General features: G+C 40.6%; 1 protein-coding gene across 2 annotated transcripts in view; it reads left to right on the top strand.

The window, feature by feature from the left end:
- LOC146635831 (uncharacterized) overlaps positions 1-23,651 on the top strand; it is a 49,089-nt gene extending 25,438 nt beyond the window's left edge. For both annotated transcript variants that reach the window (XM_085349082.1, XM_085349081.1), the window contains exons 23-35: positions 5,073-5,111; positions 5,205-5,345; positions 7,239-7,327; positions 7,442-7,465; positions 7,881-8,406; positions 8,511-8,573; positions 9,807-15,521; positions 15,627-15,735; positions 17,065-17,163; positions 20,209-20,478; positions 22,353-22,454; positions 22,541-22,662; positions 22,985-23,651. In XM_085349082.1, the coding sequence (XP_085205208.1) occupies positions 5,073-5,111; positions 5,205-5,345; positions 7,239-7,327; positions 7,442-7,465; positions 7,881-8,406; positions 8,511-8,573; positions 9,807-15,521; positions 15,627-15,735; positions 17,065-17,163; positions 20,209-20,478; positions 22,353-22,454; positions 22,541-22,662; positions 22,985-23,068 (7,383 nt within the window). In that variant the 3' untranslated portion in view covers positions 23,069-23,651. The remainder of the gene's footprint in view (positions 1-5,072; positions 5,112-5,204; positions 5,346-7,238; positions 7,328-7,441; positions 7,466-7,880; positions 8,407-8,510; positions 8,574-9,806; positions 15,522-15,626; positions 15,736-17,064; positions 17,164-20,208; positions 20,479-22,352; positions 22,455-22,540; positions 22,663-22,984) is intronic.

The raw sequence follows: 23,651 nt of genomic DNA, 5'->3' as shown, positions 1-23,651 counted from the left end.
TGCTTGATAACTTTGCCTTTATATGGGACTATAACCTGAATGCAACCAGTTGACAACCATCTCCAAAAGTTGATTCTGTTCATCTGGACGTAGCGTTTTCAGTGGGAGAAACGTTTCGTCACTCATCCAAGTGACGACTTCAGTCTCAGCTGACTGCAGGTTTCCCCAATCTTATAAACAGTACATTTGCATAATGACTGAAACCAGCCCACTGATATGGAACGCCAGGACTGCCATAATGAATTAATTAAATACACCATTAAATAATTAATTAAATGTGGCAATAATTAATTAAAATTGGAATTAATTAATTAATTAAATAAATAGTTATGACACATGTAATTAATTAATTATTGACACATTTAATTAATTATTTATGTATTTCACATTTTAATTAATTATTGACATATTTAATTAATTATTTAATGATATATTTATTTATTTCATTTTGGCAGTCCTGGCGCCTGGCTCTCATCTTGAAATAATTGTATCTGTCAGCCTCACCCATCAAACTCAGGGGGCGGGGTTAACGCTGATCGAGTCAAAACCATTGCTTTGGCCTGGTGGCCATTGTTTCTAGCACACAACAACCTGCATGTAGAAGCTAACAGAACTGAACTTTGAAAAACCCTGTTTGTGTGTCACCAAATACCGTTTTAATATTTTTTTTAGCCGAGAATGTAGTGGTTTAATCTTCATGTGTCTGGTCGGTTTGTCAAGATAAAGCCTCTTTGCAAAAGTGCTTCGATGATTTCGGAGATGTCTGCCCAGTCTCACGGCACAGCATGGGATAGACCCGCTCGCCTCGCAAGCAATCCCACTGACAAAGCGCAGGCCCCGGTACACAGCTGTAGTAACCCCCGCTGACTTCTTTTACTGAGGTTATATTTATCGGTGTTTTATTTCCTGATGTTCTTATGTGTCCTACGTGTTTCAGTCGCCAATTCTGAATTCTAACTAACATTAAAAACATGTTTAAGGAGGAGAGAGAGCAAATAAATCTGTTTAACATCTGATCTTTGGGTTTTTGTTCAGTAATCAGCGTGACCTGTGTATAAACGCGTAAAAGAGATAACGTTGGTGTTTCCGTCATGTAGTAACTGCTGGCTTTAGCTGCACAAAGGTTGTTCGACACTATGAAACACATACAGACTTCATGATGTTCGGCTAATATTTTTATAGTGAATATTAATCATGAGGGTAAACGGCCCTGTACACCACAGAGCGAGGTCAGCATGTCCACGATATCCTCAGCTCCATGAGTTAACACAAAGTTTCCCAGCTGACTATCTAACTTCCAACTATTCCAGAGACGTGAAAATATACAGCATAAAGAAAAGTGTAAGAGACCCAGCAGCAGATTAGAATAACAGTTATACATTTAATAAATCACCAAATGAATCCAAGAAACGAGCAAACCTGTTCCGACAATTTGAGTTTGTATTCCCTCAGCTGCAGACTCGCTGCTGTTTAAATGTTTGAAAAGGAAGATTAGATATAAACAAACGTCAAACATAGACTCAGTCTGCCTTCACATTTGACATGAGGCCAGCACGTATAGTGGCTGTGTCCTGTTTTAAGATCATACATGTAAAATTGTTGTCTGACCTCCGTCGATCCAGCCGCTCAGTCCGTGGTTACCATGGTTACTGCATAAGCAGCTATAATGTTAACAGCTGGCACTGAGGAAACCTACCGGCAGCATGGGTGTTTATGTTTTTCATTGCAAAAGAACTGTCTGAATGGTTAACTGAAGTTAACTTGGATAAATTATAGTTAAGGAGTATCACAGATAACGCCTACGTGAGCTGTGTGACTGTTCACCACTACACTGAAATCAGCAGGCTATTACTGAAATACACGTGCTATATCATAAACTATGATATAAATAGGGAGGTCCTATTAACATGTTTAGTTTTAAAGGACACCTTCCTGCCTTTAGTCTCCTTCATGAGCAGTATTAGTTTTCTTCTAACATCCAGAAGTCTGCACGATGTGTTTCATAGTTTGTAACAAACCTTTGACAGGTAAACATAACATGACCGAAAAAGCAAAAAAAAAAAAAAAAGAGAGAGAGAGTGTTGACATAAGAAGAGAAAATGCTCTCAATTATGGAGACAGGCAAATGGTTCATTTATGTTTGATGCGTGTTTATTCCTCCCTAAATATCGTCGGTGAAGTTCGCCATGCACGTCAGATTTTCCTGCGCATTTTTATACGTCTGCCAACAGAGAGAGAGAAAAAATCACATTCTAACAGACAGCTGGTGCTTAGAATACAGTTGAATAACTATTAAAAAACAGATGATATAATATTTCTGTCCAGGTTGCAGACTTCATGTTGAACATGCTGTTGCAAACCCTGCTCCTCTCGGTGGAAATGCGCCTTCTCTTTCCTCTTTGTATAAAAACATTTTAAAAGTCAGTTTAATCTCAAAATTCACTGTTAAATCCAAAACACACCAGATAAAGAAAAGCGAATAGTTCAGTCTAACACATGTGCCAGTGAACCATTAAACGTCTGTGAAACTATGCAGTTGTGAAACGTAACTTTAACCTCAGCCAAACCGATTTGCTCAGTTGTAAATAAAACAGCGAAGTAAACGTGACCCGACAGACAGAACCTGAGTGAATGAAGTCCAGCGTTTAACCACTGAGAGCTAAAACTCAGCTGAGGTTTCAAAGCTGTGTGCCGGTGATTGGACATCAGCCGCTGATGACGCTGGTTCGCCTATAAAGTGCTCTGTAAGGAAACAAACTCCAGCAGCTCTGCGCTCGGGGAAAACACTATATTTACTTATCTTGTGCAGAAAAATGCGCTGACATTGCGTTATATCGAGCACCGGCTGCCCAGTTAAACTGTGACTATCACCAGGTAACGTAGGCGTGTTTCTTGAATTAGCAGCAGGTGTTAAACAGCTGACAGATGAGGAGGAGGATGCATGCAGGTAAACTGAGGGTCTGTTGAGCTGGTCGCAGGCTTCGTGAGAAAAATGTCAGCTCGTTCTTTATGTTACAGAAGCACAGAGACACAAGACCAGGCGGAAAGAGACGATCGTTCGGTGAAAATGAGAATCTGCAAATGCAACATGTGGAACACGGAGAGTGGAATATGTAAACAAACCGGTTAACGTAACCCCCTGGGTGCACTCTGCATGCTAATTGTTAGCAGAGCTAGTGAAATCTCTGAAAACATCTGAGCACTTTTGCAAACATGTTCTATGTTGACAACCTGACCAGACATACGTCGCGACATTCGCGGCTAAAACACTGTTAAAAGTGTAGCTGGTGACAGAAAAACGGGGTATTTTAAAACTACACCACCACCATTGCTGCCTGTGATTTGATCTGCATTCTGGGATACCTGGCTGCCCCAAGTCTACACAAGCAATCGATTATCTAGGATCGACCTGTTTTGACTTACTTTGCACGGCAACCAATCAAATGTTAGAGAAGCTGCATGGGCAGCGTTAACCCCGCCCCCTGAGTTTGATGGGTGAGGCTGACAGATACAATTATTTCAAGATGAGAGCCAGGCGCCAGGACTGCCAAAATGAAATAAATAAATATATCATTAAATAATTAAATGTGTCAATAATTAATTAAAATGTGAAATACATAAATAATGAATTAAATGTGTCAATAATTAATTAATTACATGTGTCATAACTATTTATTTAATTAATTCCAATTTTAATTAATTATTGTCACATTTAATTAATCATTTAATGGTGTATTTAATTAATTCATTATGGCAGTCCTGGCGTTCCATACACTGAAGGAACAATGGTTCCTTCATTATTATTATGCAAATTCTCATGACCATTGATCAACAACCACTGATCAAAGCCCACTGATCAATGGCCATGAGTACCATTCACAGAGAGTTGGGGAGTAGCTGCAATCACAGCATTGTAAGATGGCGAAAGATGTACCCTTAGGCCCCCTCCTCGATTCAGAGATGGTCTTTCCCTTTTCACGTAAATGGCCTCCTTGACTCCGCGCTCAAACCAGCGTTCCTCCCTGTCCAGGATGTGTACATCCTCGTCATTGAAAGAGTGTCCACTGGCCTATAGGTGTAAATAAACTGCAGATGACACCACACAGAAGAGGTAGCTCTTCTGTGTGGTGTCATCCGCTTTGCCAGAGGTTGTATGGTTTCCCCGATTTATAAATCCTGGCACTCCTCCTGGCACTTGACAGCGTACACTATGTTACTCTGTTTGTGTCGGGGGACCTGATCCTTGGGGTGGACCAAGGATTAATTAGGTGTCATTGGGACGCTACAACACAGAGCGAACACCATCCCCACAGACAAAGCAGCCAGGAAAGCAGAAGAACATCACATTAAGAAGGCCCTGAGTAAATGTGGTTATCCTATCTGGACTTTTGTCAAAGCTAGGAAGCTCCAGCCAATCCAGGAGAGAAGGACAACCGCTGCCTAAGCGAAAACCTTTAGTTGATCTGGTGTGTGTCAGGAGTATCGGAACAGTTGAGACACTTTTTTTTTTTTTTTCTTGATACCGTGTTTCTGTGGCTTTTAAACCCCAAAACACACTGTGCCAAACATTGCTCCACCCAAAGGGGACTCTGGAACAATCTCCCAGTTGATGTCCTTACGTCTGAGTCTATTCAATTGTTTAAATCGCACCTAAAACCCACTTGTTCAATTTGGCGTTTGACGCAAATTAGTTTGACTTTCATCCGGTGCATTTACTCGTTATGCTCTGCTCCGAATTTTACCCACATTGCGGTACTATTGTGAAGCTGTTTGATGTTATGTTTTGATTTATGACTTAAAAAATACCTTAAAATGTAATGCAATGTACCTTACAGCACCTTGAGGCAGCTGTTGTGATTTGGCACTATATAAATAAAATTTAATTATACCTTTGGGATAGGGACGTGTTTTACAATTTTGGTTGGATAATTTTTCAAAATGTTTGATATAGTCACATAATTTATACATTTTCTAAAACTGTATGCTGTTTACTGCATACAGTTTATGAGTTGGATAATTGAATTTACAGAATAGCAATGTGTGTGACAATATCTTTTAACATCTTTTTGTAGGAGGTCATGTACAGAAATCTGATGAAATGGAGCAATATTGTAAGTAAGCTATCACTTAATTATATCTGTAGTCATCCAAAAAAAGTTTTTCTATTTCCTGCTCCTTAACAGCAGCTTTTCATTGTTTTTCAGCATGTTCCAGATTCAGAGCCTCTGGAGGAGCGGCTGATCTGTGTGGAGATCTCTGAGACATCTGTGGACCTCATCATGATGGTCATGCAAGTGGTGGTATTCAGTGGTTCTTTTGTCAGATTCTTGCCACTTGCTAACAGGGTACGACACACACCTACACCCCCCCCCCCCCCTCCTCCCTGTGTTTTCAGTTGCATGACTGCATTAACGGTTTTACTTACAGTGGGATGCAAAAGTTTGGGCAACCTTGTTAATAGTCATTATTTTCCTGTATAAATCGTTGATTGTTACAATAAAAAATGTCAGTTAAATATATCATATAGAAGACACACACAGTGATATTTGAGAAGTGAAATGAAGTTTATTGTATTTACAGAAAGCGTGCAAAAATTGTTTAAACTAAATCAGGCAGGTGCATAAATTTGGGCACCACAAAATAAGAAATGAAATCAATATTTAGTAGATCCGCCTTTTGCAGAAATTACAGCCTCTAAACGCTTCCTGTAGGTTCCAATGTGTGGTTGAAGGTATTTTGGACCATTCCTCTTTACAAAACATCTCTAGTTCATTCAGGTTTGATGGCTTCTGAGCATGGACAGCTCTCTTTAACTCAAGACAGATTTTCAGTAATATTCAGGTCTGGGGACTGAGATGGCCGTTCCAGAACGTTGTACTTGTTCCTCTGCATGAATGCCTTTGTGGGTTTTGAGTAGTGTTTCTTGTTGAAAAATCCAGCCCCGGCGCAGCTTCAGCTTTGCCACGGATTCCTGGACATTGGTCTCCAGAATCTGCTGATACTGAGTGGAATCCATGTGTCCCTCAACTTTCACAAGATTCCCAGTCCCTGCACTGGCCACACAGCCCCACAGCATGATGGAGCCACCACCATATTTTACTGTAGGTAGCAGGTGTTTTTCTTGGAATGCTGTGTTCTTTTTCCTCCATGCATAACGCCCCTTGTTATGCCCTAATAACTAAATTTTACTTTCATCAGTCCACAGCACCTTATTCCAAATGTGCTTTAGCAAACCTCAAGCGGCTCTGTTTGTGCTGTGGGCAGAGAAAAGACTTCCTCTGCATCACTCTCGCATACAGCATCTCCTTGTGTAAAGTGTGCTGAATGGTTGAACGATGCACAGTGACTCCATCTGCTGCAAGATGATGTTGTAGGTCTTTGGTGCTGGTCTGTGGGTTGACTCTGACTGTTCTCACTGTTCGTCGCTTCTGTCTATCTGAGATTTTTCTTGGTCTGCCACTTCGAGCCTTAACTTGAACTGAGCCTGTGGTCGTCCATTTTCTCAATATGTTCCTAACAGTGGAAACAGACGGCTTAAATCTCTGAGACATTTTTGTATCCTTCCCTTAAACCATGATGGTGAACAATCTTTGTCTTCAGGTCATTTGAGAGTTGCTTTTAGACCCCCATGTTGCTACTCATCAGAGAAAATTAAAAGAGGGAAACTTACAATTGACCCCCTTTAATACTCTTTCTTATTATTGGATTCACCTGTGTATTTTGGTCAGGGGTCACTGAGCTTACCAAGCCAATTTGAGTTCCAATAATTAGTTCTAAAGGTTTTGGAATCAATAAAATGACAACAGTGCCCAAATTTATGCTCCTGCCTGATTTTGTTTAAACAATTATTGCACACTTTCTGTAAATCCAATAAACTTCATTTCACTTCCTAAATATCACTGTGTGTGTCTCCTATATGATATATTTAACTGACATTTTTTATTGTAACAACCAACGATTTATACAGGAAAATAATGACTATTAACAAGGTTGTCCAAACTTTTGCATCCCACTGTATTTCAGTCAGGATCGCTATAGCATAAATTTTGCATCTATGTTCCCATCTATGTATGCGTTTCATGTTCAGTCATATTGTAGTTCATACTGCACCTTTGCTTGGGTAAACTAAAGCATGAACGAGTTTAAAAAAATAAGAATTGTTAATGTCTATTATCACTTTTTAAGAAACGTTTTCCTTTTTGTCTTTGGGCTTTTCTTATGACTATTTCTATTCTCAGATTTACATTGAGATGGCAGAATCTAGTCTTGTAACAGAGGTGTTGGAGAAGATTGCTTCAAATGAACATTTATCTACGAATGTAATTTGGTATGACTTTCACTAAAATAGGGGAAGAGATGAATAAATTATTAGAATAAATTACGTATTTATTTGTTATGAAAATAGACCCTTAGACCATCTCCTTTTTTATCCTCTATACAGGAAAAAAGTTCGTCGCATTGAAACGTGAGTATTTCTCTTTCTAATATGACAATTCCTGAATCTGGGTGCAGCTTCTCCTGTAGAAGTTAAAACAGTTCTAATACTAAACATTTTGGGTTTTCGGATTCTTGGTTTGACGAAAAAATAATAGGCTCATATTATTTTGCCAAAGTATGGTTTCCTGTTGGGTTTTTTTGGGGGGGGTGCGTTGTTTTTTGTTTTTTCTCTAATTTTTATAATGAACTGGCTCTAAAAGATGTGGAGAAACAAAACAGGCAGTTTATGTAAATGTGTCTTAAGCTAATAACTGCTGAACAAAAAATTGGAAATGATATTTGTTTCTTTCTCTGTTTTGTAACATGTTATGTGTAACCATTTTTGTGAAAACAAACTTGTTTTTTGTGGACAACTAACAAAGATTTTCTGCTTTTGATTTTAGTTTGAAGAGCCTAAAACAGCGTCTGCAAGACTCCAGTGAGATTAAAGTAAATCTTGAACTGGACACCACAGATGTTAAGTTCCCGACTGTGATAAGTGGAGCACAGTCTTCTCTTTCTGATAAAGGGGAGCAAACTCTTCAGCAAACAAGTACCTCTGGTTCTGCTCAACCAGCAGTATCAGTTAGTTCGAACATTTCTAAGTCTCTCACAGCAGGACAAAGTGCAACAAGTGACCAAGAAATGGAAGAAGCCAGTGATAAACCAGGAACTGAGATTATAACATCCACCGTTGCTCTTCAGGCGAGTCAGGATGTAGAGAAGGCAGAAGGGAGGGTAGGGGAAGAAGGGTCACCAGTAATTTCAGTCACCTCTGCTGATGGAAGAACTTTTTCAGCTGCTTCTACCCCTGCTCCTCAAGTCAGAAGTCTGACAAAGTCTAAGGAAATGATCAAAGAACTTCCTTATATTAATGCTGACGAGCCCATATTGATTCAGGGAACCAAGACACAGACTGTGGATAAAATGGTAATATCTGGCAAAAAGTGTATTTGCAAAGTGCCAAAAATGTTCTAACTATGACCTGCCATATTTTTGTGAAGTAAAGTAGTAAGCAATCTTTATCTTTTTAGAGCCCCAGCAAGAGAGAAACAACCTCTAGAAGTGACTTGGGTAAAGAGAAAATGGAAGAAAAGGTGAGTTCCTTACTTCTACCTTCAAATTTGGTCTGCATATATGCATAAACATACAGTGTATATAGAATCAAACCCACTAAACTATGATATGATTAGGGATGGGTACCGGTAATGGCACCGGTAGTAACCAGACCGAAAAGCAGCGCACATTGCGGTGCTTTTTTCTTTTCCTGAGATGTCATACACTTTGGATTCCAGCCAATCATTTTACCTTTGCGAGCGTAGTAGGTGGGCCCAGGTACGTACGTTCTTTTAGAGCAGAGCTAAAGATTAAAAATGCCCAAAGCGAAGCGGTCAAAGTCTGGCTGTACTTCACAGCAAAAGATGTAAACTCAGCAGCCTGCAACAAGTGCTTTAAGGTGATACTGTGCAACGGAGGTAACTCCTCAAATCTGATGAAACACATGGCGACGTATAGCATTTTGTTAAAAGCCGAGAAATGCGCCGTATTTGATAGCTTGCCGCGAGACCGTGCACATCTACTGCGGGTGTGGTGCCTGTTATCGGACCCGGGGTTAGCAACATCCCCCAAAAACCCGAAGATTAGAGTCCTGCCCTCTAGCCCTGCCAGTGTAGCAGAAATGATGACGGATGATGATGGCAGACACAGCAGTTCTTCCCTGCGTGAGTAGCTTAATGTAGTTCGTGTCTAATTTACGTTGAGTAGGCTAACCACGTTATTACATTAATGCATGTAAGGTGAACTAGCAAACATCATCATAGCTACATGCGGCTGTCTTCTTGTTTGATGGCAGATACTCCCTTCACCCTGGCCAAAAAGGCTAAAATGACCAAAGAAAAAGTGGAAAACAGCTAAACATGAGAGGTTTTTGGACAAAGTTTGTTTTTTCCATTGTTTAAGCACTGCTTCCAGCCAAGAGTGATGCCATAAATCCCCTATAGCTGCTGAAAAGGCTAACATTGTTATCTTTTTACAAAAAACAGCTGAACATGAGAGGTTTTTGGACCAATTTTGTGTTCTCCATTCTTTAAGCACCGGTTCGAGCACCGTTTAAGCACTGGCACCATTTCAAAAGTACCGGTTTGGTACTGGTATCGGATAAAACCTAAACCATACCCATCCCTAGATATGATAATATATCTTAGAGTTTATTAGTGACAGTCTTCTGTGGTCCCTTTTATTAGTTGTTTTTTTTTTTTTTTTTTTTTTTTTTTTTTTAATAGCTCAGTTATGTAATTGAAAATAACTCATCTCTTTAACTGGTTAAGCAGACCTGCGGAGTGGAAATAGAAAACCAAAGCCTGGTTGTGTCGACCACTACAAAACAGATCTCAACAAGGCCCTTGAACGACTCGACGAGCAGCTCATCTCCTAGTGTCAGCCAGACCTCTGTCTCTTCTTCTCTACAATCTATTGAAACTCCTCCCTTCCCTTGCCAAACAGCACAGCCAGAAAATCCAGAGTCTCCAGAGATAGCCTTACATTCTCCATCCGTTAGCTGTAAGCCTTCTTCATCAACAGCAGCAGCAGCAGATGTGACAGTAGAGACATATCAGCTTCATAGAGACGAAGAAGCAAAACCCAAAGAAAGTGCAGTAGGGAAGTCGGGTAAAGTGTTAGCAGAGGGCATTACTACAGAGACAAATAGAACAGAAACATCATTAGCTATACATTCAGCTGCACATAGTCAGGGGTTAGAGTTGACAAGCCAAAAACCGAATCTAGAAATTGATTTTAACAATGGCATACTCAAAGAGTCGAAGGAGAGGACGGAAGAAGAATGCAGAAATTATTATTCTGGCAAGTATCCTGAGGAGGAGGACTTTGAAGATTACCAAATCCTGGACTCGATTGAGGATCAATTGGATGAACAGATGAATGAAGACGGAAGCCAAGATGGCACTGAAACCAATTTATCTGGGTGTGTACAAGAGCAAGGAAACTCTTACCAGGTGATGGATAGTGTTACCGAGGACCAAGCATCTGTAGTTAAAGAGGACTCTCAAGAAGATGCCACTGATAAGGATGTGTTAGATTCAAGAACGAACCAAAGTCCAAGGATCAAGGGAGCTCGAACAACCATACAAACACAAGGAGAAATGCAGAGGTCTTTTAAAGCCCTCGAAAATTTGGGCCAAATCCTAAATGTTGAAGAACAAGTCAACAAAGACATGTCATGCGATGCAGATTGTGCTAAACAAGAAACCTTTGAGATATTGGATTCAATTGATGATGACACTGATGACCATGTTTCTTCAGAAACACATATTTTTGATGAGCTAAATTTCAGTTTAGAGGACTTTGTCACTGTTGATGAAATTGGTGACAACACGGGAGAAGCAGCCTTCAGCCACCAAAGCCGCTCTTCTCATAAGCAGAACTCTGAAAGGAAAAGAGAAAGGCAGAGCTCTCACATTGCCTCCTCTTCTTCCTCACCCGTGCCAACTCACATCACAGTGAAAGGAAATTTGTCTTCTAATGTCTTTAAGACCTCTACCTCCTCATCTTCTCAGTCTTTTGAAACTTGTAGGAAAACACACCCAAGCAAGTTAAAGTCCCCAGCCAGAGCACTGCATACTTCATCCTCAGATTGCAGGGCGCATTCATTAAAGATGGCATCAGCAGCAGAAGCTGAGACATCGGTTGACACATATAAGCTGCACAAAGAAACAAGTTCTGTTGAGTCAGAGTCAAGGCAGTCACCTGGACCTGAGAAAGGCCATAGACTGCATAAGTTGGACAGTCAAGTCATGGAGAGCGATACAGATGCAGTCAAAACCTGTTCAAAGGAATGGAGTGAAATTGGATTGGATGCTTCTGTCCAACTATTACATGGGGTTTCTAAACACCAAGTAGCTACCAATCAAGAGGATGATCGTCTGGTTGAAAATGAAGACTCAGCAGAGAAAAGAGAGGTTGAGGAAAACAAGATTCAGATAATGGAAAATTCTGATAAATCTACAGTTCTAGATGCAGCTGATAAAATTGAAATGTCAATTACAAGTAGCAACCAAAACCCGAGAGGCCAAACAGAAGATAGAAGAAGAAAAGAAAAGGAAGAAATGTTTTCAGAAGAATCCTGCAAAGCGTCCAAAGATGCTGACAACAGAGACATGAAAGACAATTCATCAGATAGTACTGATCATGAAACCTTTGAGATATTAGATTCAACTGATGATCATACTGATGACCATGCCTCATCAAACACCAATCTTTTTGATGAGCCAAATTTCAACTTGGAGGACTTTGTCACTGTTGATGAAATTGTTGATGAAATTGTTGATGATGTGGAAGATATGGCCTTAGACCACCCAAGCACGGCTTCATCTAAACAGAACTCTAGAATGAAAAGTGAAAGGCAAGGTTCAAATGTTTCATCTCCTGTAAAGCAGACTTCTACAAGATCCCTGAAAGACTCCAAGAGCTCAGCAACTTATTCTTCTTTCTCACATTCCTTATCCAAGTCAATGAAAGCCACTGCGAGGAGCAGTTTATGTATGGCTATGGAAACTCCTGCCTCCTCTGTGGAAAAAGCAGCATCAAGTAACCCAAAATCTCCAGCCAGAGCATTGCAAGTTTTGTATTCAGGTTTTAGGACCTGTGCATCAAAAGCAGCTCTAAGTGGAGTTGAGACTTGTCAGCCAAATGAAGAACAAGCAAAACCAACAGAGAGTTTAGTGGTAACATCTGACCACAAACTTTCAGCCAATGGCATTGCTTTGAAAATTGTTGAGTCAAAGTCAAGCCAGTCATCTGCTCTTGAGCAAGGCCAGAAATTCTTTGGAGGTGGCTATAAGGTCTTGGACAGTATTGAAGATGAAAGTCCTGAGGAGTTTGGTGAAATGGAAATAGATGTGCCTTTCAAAGCACTAGACGGTGTAACTGAAGACCGAACAGCAACAGTCCAAGAGGCCACTCAAACAGTTAAAGATGAAGGTTCCACATTGATGCAGCTGTCCGAGGAGCATGTGATTCAAGTAGATAATTCTGATAAATCTGTTGCTGAAGATTTGGCTGAGAGAAACGAAGTGCTGGACAAAAGTAAGAATCAAGCTTCAAGGAGCAGGGGCGATGGAAGGTGGGGGAAAGAAAAAGAACAACAGATGCTTTCAGGAGAAACCTGCAAAGACTCTGGCCAAATGACAAATGTTAAACATCAAAGCATCAAAGAAGCTTCACCAGATAGTACTGAAGAAGAAGGCTTTGAGGCACTGGACTCGGCTAATGATCGCATCGATGACCAAGTCTTTTCAGATACCACCCTTTTTGATGAGCAAAATTTTAACTTTGAGAATTTTGTCACTGTTGATGAGATTTTCGATGACTCGGGGGAGGACCAAAGCACAGATGTGTTATCCTCTGCCGAACAAACCTCATTAAAATCCTTGAAAGGCTTCAAGATTTCTTTGTCACCTTCCTCATCTAAGACAAGGAAATCCACTTTGAAAAGCAGGTTGTCTTCTAATGTCAAAACGATCTCAAACCACAAAGTTTCAATAAAAGGCATTGCTGGGGAAACTATTGAGTCGGAGATAAGTCAGACACCTGGACCTGAGCAAGGCCAAGAATTACATGAAGGAGGCTTTCAGGTCTTGGACAGTGTTAATGATGATGACGCATGTTTAAAAGAGTGCAGTGAAATTGAATTGGATGCTTCTCGCAAAGTGCTAGACAATGATATCAGACACCAAATAACTACAGTTCAAGAGTCCAATCCTTTGGCCAAAAATGAAAGTTTTACAGTAAAGCAGCTGTCTGAAGATTTGATTCTGGTAGTGGACATTTGTGACAAAAATGAAGCAGAGAGCAGGGGAGATGGAATCAAGGGGAAAGATGAAATAACGCTTTTGAAGGAATCATCCAAAGCCTCCAAAGATGCTGGCTTAATTGCAGAAGGTAAAAAACAGCCTCTTGAAGAGGGAGACAACACTGTAAAAGAGGGTACTGAACAACAAACCTTTGAGATACTGGATTCAACTGATAGTTATAATGATTATTCTATTTCTTCAGACGCTCAGCTTTTTGATGAGCAGAATTTTGAGAGTTTTGTCACTGTTGATGAAATTGTTGAGGATGTGGATGACAACCAAGGCACCTTCTCATCTGAGCAGATCTCCAGAAAGAAAAGAAAAAGACAAAACTCAGATGTTTCATCTTCTGCCAAGAAGATCTCAACAAGATCCTTGAAACAGTCTAAGAACTCAGCTGCTTTATCTTCTGAATCCAAGCCCACTGAAGCTTCAGAGAAAAGCACCCTGTCTTTAGGCTTGACCACTGACTCACCAAAAAAACAAAAAGGCTCATCTGAACCAACCAAATTCAATACCACATCTATGCAATCTGCTCAGGCCACTAAGACCCCTTTATTCTCTTCTTCGCTGCCTGTCGAAATTCATGCATCGCCTTTTCGCAGAGCACAGCCACACAAGACAGAATCCTCAGCCAGAAGACCACACACTGTATCCTCAGGCCACAAGACCCATTTGTCAGAGATGGCATCAACATCAGATATTGAGGCATCTGTAAAGATTCAATATTCTAATGAATCAGAGAAAAAAAACACAGAGTGTGCAACAGCAAAGTCTGACCACAACGTGTCAGGAGAGGGCATTGCGGCAGGGGATTATGTCGGAAAATGTATTGAGGAGGAGGAGGAAGATGGTGAAACTTACCAAGTCATTGATTCAGTTGATGATCAAACAGAAGAACAGCTGGATGACGATGGAAATCAAGATGGCTGTGCTAAAACCAAGTATTCAGGACCTAAACAAAGCCACACATTGCATGGGGAAGGTTATCAGATTTTAGACGATATAAAATCCACAATCCGAAATGAAATAAAACAGTACATTGAATGTCAAGACATCCAAAAAACTTCAACAGATGCTACTGAAGCATTTGAGATACTGGATTCAGTTGATGATCTGACTGAAATAGAAGATGATAACCAAAAATTTGAAACCCTCGGCACCCAAGTATCTAAAGAAGCCACAGAAGAAGAGGAAGAAGCTTACCAGGTAATTGATTCTGTGGAAGATGAGCCAGCAACCACAGAGACCAAATTGGAGGCAGACAACAAGGAAAAAAGAACAGATAAATCCAATGAACCTAAAAGAGATGATAGACCAACAAGGAGGAGTGGATCAAGGTCCAGAACATCTAAAAGTGAAGAGGAGGGGAAATTACCAATAAAAGAGGACAAGATGGAGAAAAAATATGAGACAAAGAAAAGCAATACAGAAAAAGACAGAAATATTCTCAAGGACACTGAAAAGATCATTCATGGGAAAGTAAACTTTGATAAAGATGAACCAATTCAAGATGCTTTTACTGCAGAAAGGTCTGATAGTAGAAGGTCTGCTAGAGGATACAAAAAGGACAAACTGACATACACAGAACAATCTAAAAAGCCAGAAGCGGTAGAGACTGACAACAGCAATTCAGCCATTACAGAACAATCTACCAGTGGGAGAAAGGAAAGAACGGCTAAAGAAGTCCCAACAAAAGACAAGACTACAGCAAGAAGGAGAACCACATGGGCTGTACATTCCCAGAAACAGGATCCTGAGAAAAATACAGAAAATGAGGAGACAACGCCACCGACCGAGAAGACACCAACAACAAAGAGTGATGCCTTGATAAAAGACTTAAGGGAAGACTCTACCTATGAAATACACCCTGTGGAAGATGATGATAGGAATAATCGACCTGCAACTTCAGAAAACACAACGTTGGAAAGACCAAGGAAATATATTGAGAAAACTTTTTTGGATGACACATCTGAGCTAGTGACTCTGGATGAGGTGGGGGCAGATGAGGGTGGAGACAAAGGTTTTTTGGAGGGAGAAGAGTGGAATAGGGAGATTACGGAGGATGAGCTGCAGGAGTTTGTCACATTGGATGAGATTGGTGAAGAAGAGGAGGAGGGACATGAGGTCTGCCAACTCAACCCAGATAGCCAGTCAGTGAAGTCCTTAAACCAAGAGGTAATGTTAGCATTTAAACTGTTGCAAACATTTTTCTTTCTTCGAGAAATCTTTGTTCTGATAACATAAATCTTGATGCCAAACATTTTGGTTTTCTCTTTTTAGACTTTGTCAAATGTGAATGAAGCAGTGCATGATGAGAATGAGAAGGGTGTCAAAAAGGAGGCTCAGAAAATCTCAAGATCTAATAAACGCAAACGTGATGACAATGCAGGTTTGTGTTAGTCTTCTTACTGCTTCCATAAAAAATGTCATAAATTAGCAGCAGGCAACAGGTTTCTAATTAGAGTCAGTTGATTAATTAATCATCAGCAGGCGTGACCTCCTTTACTAAAGTTTAGTTTGCTGCTCTGGTGCATGGTCAAGTTACATCTGAAGAAGCCATACAAACCTGTGGAATAATGTCCTTTAAACACCTTTGGGTTTCTTTTATAAACCTTGGGCACATTGCATTCCCAGAGTCAACCATGAACTCCTCTGTATGTCTGACAAAGAAAAGAATCAAGGTGTTGAAATTGCCCAGTCCTGTCGAGACCTCAACCTGATTGGAATGCTGGTTTGGGACCTTAAGAATGCTGTGCGTAAATGTGTATCCCCAACCTCAATAAACTGAAGCAACAGAGGTGTGGGCCAAATTTTTCCCACAACGATGTGAGAGACTGATGAAGTCACAAAGAAAATGATTCCTTCAGTTTAGCTAAAGCTGGTTATAGAAGCGATTGAAACATGGACTGTACATAGGGTGATCGTGGCAGTTGGCAGTTTGATTGTGTAAGGTTGCCGGGTTCGAGCCCCGGCTCCGACAGACTTCACCTGTTGCCTACTGGTGGTTGTCAGAGGGCCCGGTGGTGCCAGTGTTCTGCAGACTTGCCTCTGTCAGTGCACCCCAGGGCAGCTGTGGCTACAATGTAGCTGGCCATCACCAGTGTGTGTGAATGAGTGGATGACTGAATGTAGTGTAATGCGCTTTGGGGTCCTTGGGGACTAAGTGCTATACAAATACAGGCCATTTACCATAGTTTTTCAAAGGACAGCACAAAGTCTCGTGTAAACTTCGTTTCACATGACTGTTTGTACATGGTAGGTATGATAAGCAGGCATAAACAGTGGTGCCTTCATTGATAGAAGGAGCAGCACATCTTAAAGCAGATAAGACATAAACCAGGTGAAATGGATTGTGTTAACAGCTAAAGGTTTCCAGTATAATGGAACTCTAACCATAAAAGCTAAATTACTAATTATTTTAAGGTGCAAATAAACTGACATCTGCTTACAGCCTAACAGAAATTTAAAATTAAAGGTAAGACACACTATTAAAGACAAATCTATCACCCGTTACATGCTTTGTTAGCCAAGACAGTTTGATTTTGGTGTGTTTTGATTGGCAGATTATTATCACTATAGATTTTTTTTTTTAAATGGAAAGCATTGTGTACTAGTCTGTTGTGTGAATCTTGTAAAGTTTACTCCTAAATTTACTAAGAAAGAAAATGGCAAACTGTTTTGCATTAATGTGAGTCTTTGTTTTTGTATCTCATATTAGAGGAGAATGTGAACTTGAAAAGAGATGAAGACAAGGACAAGAAAGCCATTAGAACCAGGACAAGTGGCCAAGCCAGGAAGAGGACTAGACAGATCCCTGGTAACACAAGCACAGCTTTCTGGTTTACATAATTGTGCAGAAATATTGAGCCACTTCTCATTTCTTCATACTTTGTTACTTTGTTAAATAATCTTGAGGAAATGTTCCCTAGTCTTTCAAAGTTTTTCTTTTGACTTCAGCTGCTTTTATTCACTGATTTTCAGTCCAGTCTTTATACCTGAGCATTTTCAGAGGAATGTTTTTGTTGTTGTTTGTTTGTTAAGCCACTTAACACTGACTTATGAATCATTCAAGGACAAAAAAAGGAACCTTAGTCATGTGATGAGCCAGTTGTAATCTAATGCCATGTAGTGCTGTCAATCAACAAATTGGAAACAGCTTCACGACAGCATGACAATGGTTACAGACACACGGCAGTAAAATCATACCTGGGTAGAAAAACACATGGTGGAACACTATCAGTCACGGATTGGCTTCACCAGAACTCAAGCTTTAATGGAATGTGGGATCATCTAAAGCGTGGGTGTCAAACTCCTTTTTCATCATGGGGCACATACAGCTCACTTTGATGTTAAGTGGGCTGGACCCATGAAACTACATGATAGATGTGTAATTCACAGAAAATGTACCGTGGATAACATTTCTATTGTAGTCTTTGGAAAAACTGGACCTTGTATTAATAATAATAATACTGCATTTTATTTGAGGGCGCCTTACAAAAGAACAAAATTAAAAGGAGCAATAGTCATAAAATACATAAAATAAGTTAAAATTGCAAAACAGAACTTGACAACAGATAAAATCACTACTAAAGCGAATAAGCCAGTTTGAACAGATGTGTTTTGAGCTGTGACTTAAATACGGGAGGAGAGTCTATATTTCTTATGGCTTGATGAAGAGAGTTCCAGAGCCGTGGAGCAGAGCGACTGAAAGCTCTGTTTATATTTATATGTAATTTATATTATATTTTCGCAATATATGATCAGGAGGGAGCATGTAAATAATGAATAAAAGAGGCTCTAATACTAAACCCTGGGGCACACCAGCAGAAACAGGATAGAGACTTGAAGAGTGGGATTTAAATTGGATATAACTGAGTGCGGTCTGAAAGATATGAGGCAAACCAAGCAAATGGGTATGACGAATGACAATGGATGCTAACCGGTTCAGGGGGATATTGTGAGAAATGGTATCATACTAAGATCAAGAAGAATGAGGATGGATAGTAGACCAGAATCAGCTGCCATCAGAAGGTCATTGGTGGACCTTAACAAAGCAGTTTCTGTGCTATGATTGGGGTGGAAACCAGATTGAAATTGTTCATAGAGATTATGGTCATTGAAATGTAAGTGAAGCTGGGAGGCGACAACTTTTTCAAGAATTTTTTGAAATAAAGGGGAGATTTGATATAGGGCGAAGACTATCAAAGTTTTTGGGGTCTGCACCAGGCTTTTTGAGAGTTGGAATAACAGAAGCCTTTTTCTGACATGAAGGGACCATTCCAATTTTAAGGGAGGAACGGATAATACTGGTTATGAGAGGAGCTAACGAGGGAAGACAGGCTTTAAAAAAAAAAAATCTAAATTATCCACCTGTCAACTTGACCCTCTTCCCACTGTGTTAGTTAAATATGATTAGATACGTCAGTTATAGAGGGAAGAGTAAAACCTGAAAATAACTGACAGGAACACAGTGGGGGAAACAGGAAGTCTACTTCAGAGTCAGAAGCTCCTACAGAGTGACGGTGGATATCTTAGCTTTTACAAGACTTTTCTGTCATTTAATTATTTATCTCTTAGTTAATTACTTTTGTGTAGTATGAATGACTGTGAGGGAGTCTTTATCAGCAGGAGACTCTGTGAAACCTATTTAAATACAGTTAAAAGCAATGTTCCCTCTAAGCTGCGCACGTGTCTCTGCGCAGAGAAAATCTGCGTTGCGCACACACAAAAAAAATTCTAACCTGAATTGAAATTAAATTAAATATGTGCCGACACCGGTGTTTTAGCTAGCAAAGCGGCGTGGCTGATGTGGAGTGAAGCCACGTTAATGACAACGTGTACAAACATTGGAGATGTGAGCAGGAGAGACGGAACAATTGACGGAAAAAGTGTGGACAGTTTTTAAATTGTGTTGATAGGCCACGTAAAACCAGAGTTATGATAAAAAAAATCTGCAATGTTTGGTTTTCTTCCTGAATACTACCGTTGTTTAGATTTACTGCGGGAAGAAACGGTAAAAACTGCGTTTTATAAGGAAAACGCTCGAAAGCCTGTGAGCTAAAACAAAACCAAAACACCCCACCCTTTCCCATTGGTCAAAAAATGTACCATGTCGACCAATCAAAACATGGCATTTAGTTGTTAAGAAACGGGAGGAAGTTTTAGGAGTGACGGCGGTGTTTTGAGATGTGAGAGATTTGCAGCGTTTAGCGCAAATCTTGTGTAGTTAGTGTGTAGTGTAGTCAAAAGTTTTGTTGTGTGTGTCAGAACAATGCGATGTTACAGGAGTGATACATCTCCTGTTGCCAGGCCTGCAGGTATCAGGCTTGTTCTCCTTTATCTCATAGTGGACAGAAATTATTTTTTGGAGTGGCACAAATAATTTGTGTGGCATTAAATTAGATGCAGAACAGCTGATTGTTATGTAAATTGTTTGAAAGGTTTGTTTAAAAAACCGCATTGGCTGCATTTTTAGGTAAACAGCTGCAAAAAACATTGTTGTTTGCAAAACTCAGTAACTTTTTTGAAGAAGTAACTGTATAATTAATTGCCCAACATTGGTCATTATATACTGTATTTTGCAGGGAGACAGTTACAGGACTCTCTCCCAGACCACAGACACATAATACAAGTCACAGTTTTATTTTAAAAAAAAAAAAAAAAGATTCTGGGCCTTCAGCCTTATGTTTGACACCCCTGATCTAAAGGCAGTCCAGATCTGAAGAAGAGCTTTGAATGTTCATCAAGAAGCCTGGAGAACTGTTCCTGAAGACTGCTGCCACTAAGAATGTGCACAAAACTGTACAATCTGGTCAGAGGACTAAATTGTAAATCTCAAGTATTTCTTTTTCTTTTCCTGCAGTGAGAAAATCTGTTAGAGGGAAAAAAGGGGTCGCAACACACGAGAGAGAAGATGCAGAAACAGAATCACTGTCTGCCGCTTCACTCGAGTCCTCGTCACTGGACAAAAACATATCTGTACTGTCAAGTGACGACAAACCAGACAGCCAAAAAACAGAGGAGAAACCAGAGAGCCAGCCCGATGTTGATGCTGCCTCTGCTGGGCAACAGCAACAGCCTGAGTGTCTTGATAATCAGACACAGGAAGGACCGAGCAGTAGTGACGTTAAAGGTACGAGAAGCTGTTTTACCTCAAAATGTGCTGATTTTAAACCAACAAAATGTTTCAATATGATTCACTAAAGTGGATGATGGTTGTTTTCCACTTAGAATTTGTTAGAATAGAGCAAAACTGCATCCAAGTCAGTGTCTATATTGTGGTTTTCCTAACACACTCTGTCAGAAGACAGCCACAATTTGTAATCTGGAACTTGTGAAGTTAAAGTTTGTCCATCAAAAGTCACTAATCATATTACATATACATATTACATATTACAACATATTCTTCTTCTCTTGGCTCTCAGTGAAGGCGGTCGCACTTTTTCTCCTCTCCTCCTCACCCTTATCTTCCCTGCTTAGCCTCTTGTGTCCTTGTCTTGTCTTGTGTGCATTACTTTCCCTGGAACAGTCTCTCACTGTCGTTCTCTAAAACCTAAAAGAGAATTATGGATTTGATCAACTGGTCTCTGAATGCTATTGACACCCTCTTCTCAACGAGAAGTCTGGGCTCGGGAGAGCCTGAGTGCCCTGGAGAGACTTTCCCTGCCGGATACACGATGGACGGGTGGCAGACCTGGAGGATCTTGTGCCTGGCGGGACTGTCTATCGAGGACGCTGAAGATATCTACCTATTCGGAACCATGATAACAGGGTTCTTGCTGATCGGAGCTGGCTTGGCCCTGACTTATCGGAGAAATAAGAGAGCGGAACCAGCTGTTCAAACCCCCCCAAGGCTGACCGCTGGAATTGAAGCGATGGGTCGAGGCGCGACCTCTCACACCGAACGCAGTATGGTTAACACCTTGGAGACGCTTACAGCTGCCGTGAAGGCTCAAACTAACACCACTGAGCGTATGATGGGATACATCAGAGAGGGGCCTGCTCATATTGACACCCTTGAGCGAAAGTTGGATCACATCGCAGAACGGCTCACTGCAGCTGTGGGGTCTCAGAATCAAAAGAATGATAACACCACGGAACAGAAGTTTGATACCATCATGGGGAGGCTCGCGGCTCTCCAACGGGAGATCGAGAGACCAGTGTCAGAGTGCTAAATTCGGAGCTGCTCGCATAAAGGAGAAATCAACAATATTCAACATTTGGACACCACGGCGCCAGCTGCTCAGGCCCGAGGCTGGAGCCCACCAAAACAACTCCCTGATAACGACTGTGTGATGACTATTCTTCCCATCCCATGCAAGGACACCTGGATTGGCTGGAGGACTGTTTACTTAGCCTGATAGGCCGAAGGACACTCTCAGCTGAACTATGGACACGCACACACATACACTTACACTGATAGGCACTCACTCATCCCCCTCCCTTTCCAACGCCTTCGATGCTTGTTTCCTGCGAGGGAACACGGCGGGTCTCTGTGCCGCGCTGGAATGGTAGCGCTGTGCAGGGCGGCTGCTGTGTTCGCTTCGGATTACTCCTCACCCCCCACCCACCCCTGTAGCTTGTCATGTCTTCATAATGTTGTGCTGTGGACATTTATGTGCTCTTTGTGCAGAGGAGTTTTTTTGTTTCCTGTTCTCATGCTGTCCTACCATGGAAGCACAGCATGAGTAGGGGTCTCTTTTTTTCCTCTTGTACTTTCCCCACTGTAGTGTACATTTCAATGTTTTTTTTTTTTTTCTCTGATTCTACCAATCTCCGACCTGTATCCCCATGTAATGTTTATGCTATATGTGTAAGGTCGGGGGGGGGTCCTATTTCACTGCAGGGCAACCTGCATGTGACGAATAAAACTTTGATTGATCGACAATTCAAGACATTCGAGCAGCTGTAACTAGAGAAGTAAAAATATAAACTTGTTATTGGAGTAGGTACAGTTTAATTTTCAGTCATCATTTATCATTTATTAGTTGTTTTCCTTTTCTTTAGCTGTCCGTAAACGAAGGAGAGCACTTATTGAACCCAAAGCAAAGCGATCTTGTTCTCAGTCTCCTCGCATCACAGACAACTTGGATGCTGACGCGTCCCTTGGTGAGAACGAAACATAAAATAATGACGTCAATTTCAAGTCTTTCTTTTCTCTCTTAAGTTATTTTGTATGCTTCTGGTCTTCTTAGGTGATGAGCATGTTGTCCAAAAAATGGGGCTTTTCTGTAACCTCTGCTCCATTTTCTACCTGGATGAGCAAAATGCTAAGGACCTCCACTGCAGAAGCCAGAAACACCAGGAGAACCTGAAGGTACCCACAAACTCAATTCAATAAGGAAAGATCATCTGAAGGAACTGAATGTGATTTATTTAGATACTTAAAGTAGGCAGAGGGGCGGCTGATTGGCTCATAGAAGGTGGTCAAGGACGCGATTGGACAGAAGCCAGGATGTTAGCATTGAGTTACTGCGTGAGAGAGAGGAAGTGATGTAAAGGAAAGAGTGGGAGCCTGAACACTAAGGAAAGCAGGCAGATGAGTGATTAAAGGTCTTTCTTATTGAGGCTTTGTAATCGAGTGACTGCACAAAAACATACAAGTGGTCTCACCTTTTTCCCCTTTCTTTTATTTCCAGAAACATCAACAGAATCTTCGACGGAGGCCTTCGAGAATGTCGCTCAGAAATTCTCAAGGCTCTGTTAAGGATGAATATAACTAGATTTTTTTGTGTTCTTTCCCTTTTTTATGAGAGGTGCAAACAAAACCACGTGTCGTTGAGATTTGGTGGCGAGTGACTCAAGTTCGTGGACATGTTTAAAATGTAAACTTTCATGTGAGTAATTAGCACTCATGAACATATTCTTATAAGAAAAAAAACTAAGAGCTTTCTTTCCTCTGGTTGCAGAAGGGTTTTAGTTGTATAGAAGTTGGTAGGAAGTCTGCTTGTTTCAGGTAATTCTAACAAAAACATGACGTTTGTTTACTAAATGTTGGTTATTTTTAAGAGGGAGATAGGATTACCCACATTTCACTCTTTAGCTAACCGGATGCACGTTTACAGTTGTGTGCTCCACTTGTTTAAGTCATGTGAAACAGAAAGGATGTCAGTTTTCAGCTTCATGTACTTTGCTGCTGTTAGAGAGAAGCATGTTGTGTAGATTTATGCAAAGCTAATATACTTTTTTCCTCTTTCAGTGAGAGAGAGTATAACTATATATTTTTTTTTTTTTATGATTGGTTTGCTGTATGTAAAAGCTGTTAACTATGTTATGGTAACCCTGTAAATCTTTATGCACATCAGT

Source organism: Diplotaxodon limnothrissa, linkage group LG3 (genome assembly GCF_057381915.1).
Source record: "Diplotaxodon limnothrissa isolate DT_005_m linkage group LG3, D_limnothrissa_male_GT1.1, whole genome shotgun sequence".
Lineage (NCBI taxonomy): Eukaryota > Metazoa > Chordata > Actinopteri > Cichliformes > Cichlidae > Diplotaxodon > Diplotaxodon limnothrissa.
The sequence above is the reverse complement of the archived record's forward strand: the minus strand, read 5'-3'. Positions and strand labels throughout refer to the sequence as shown.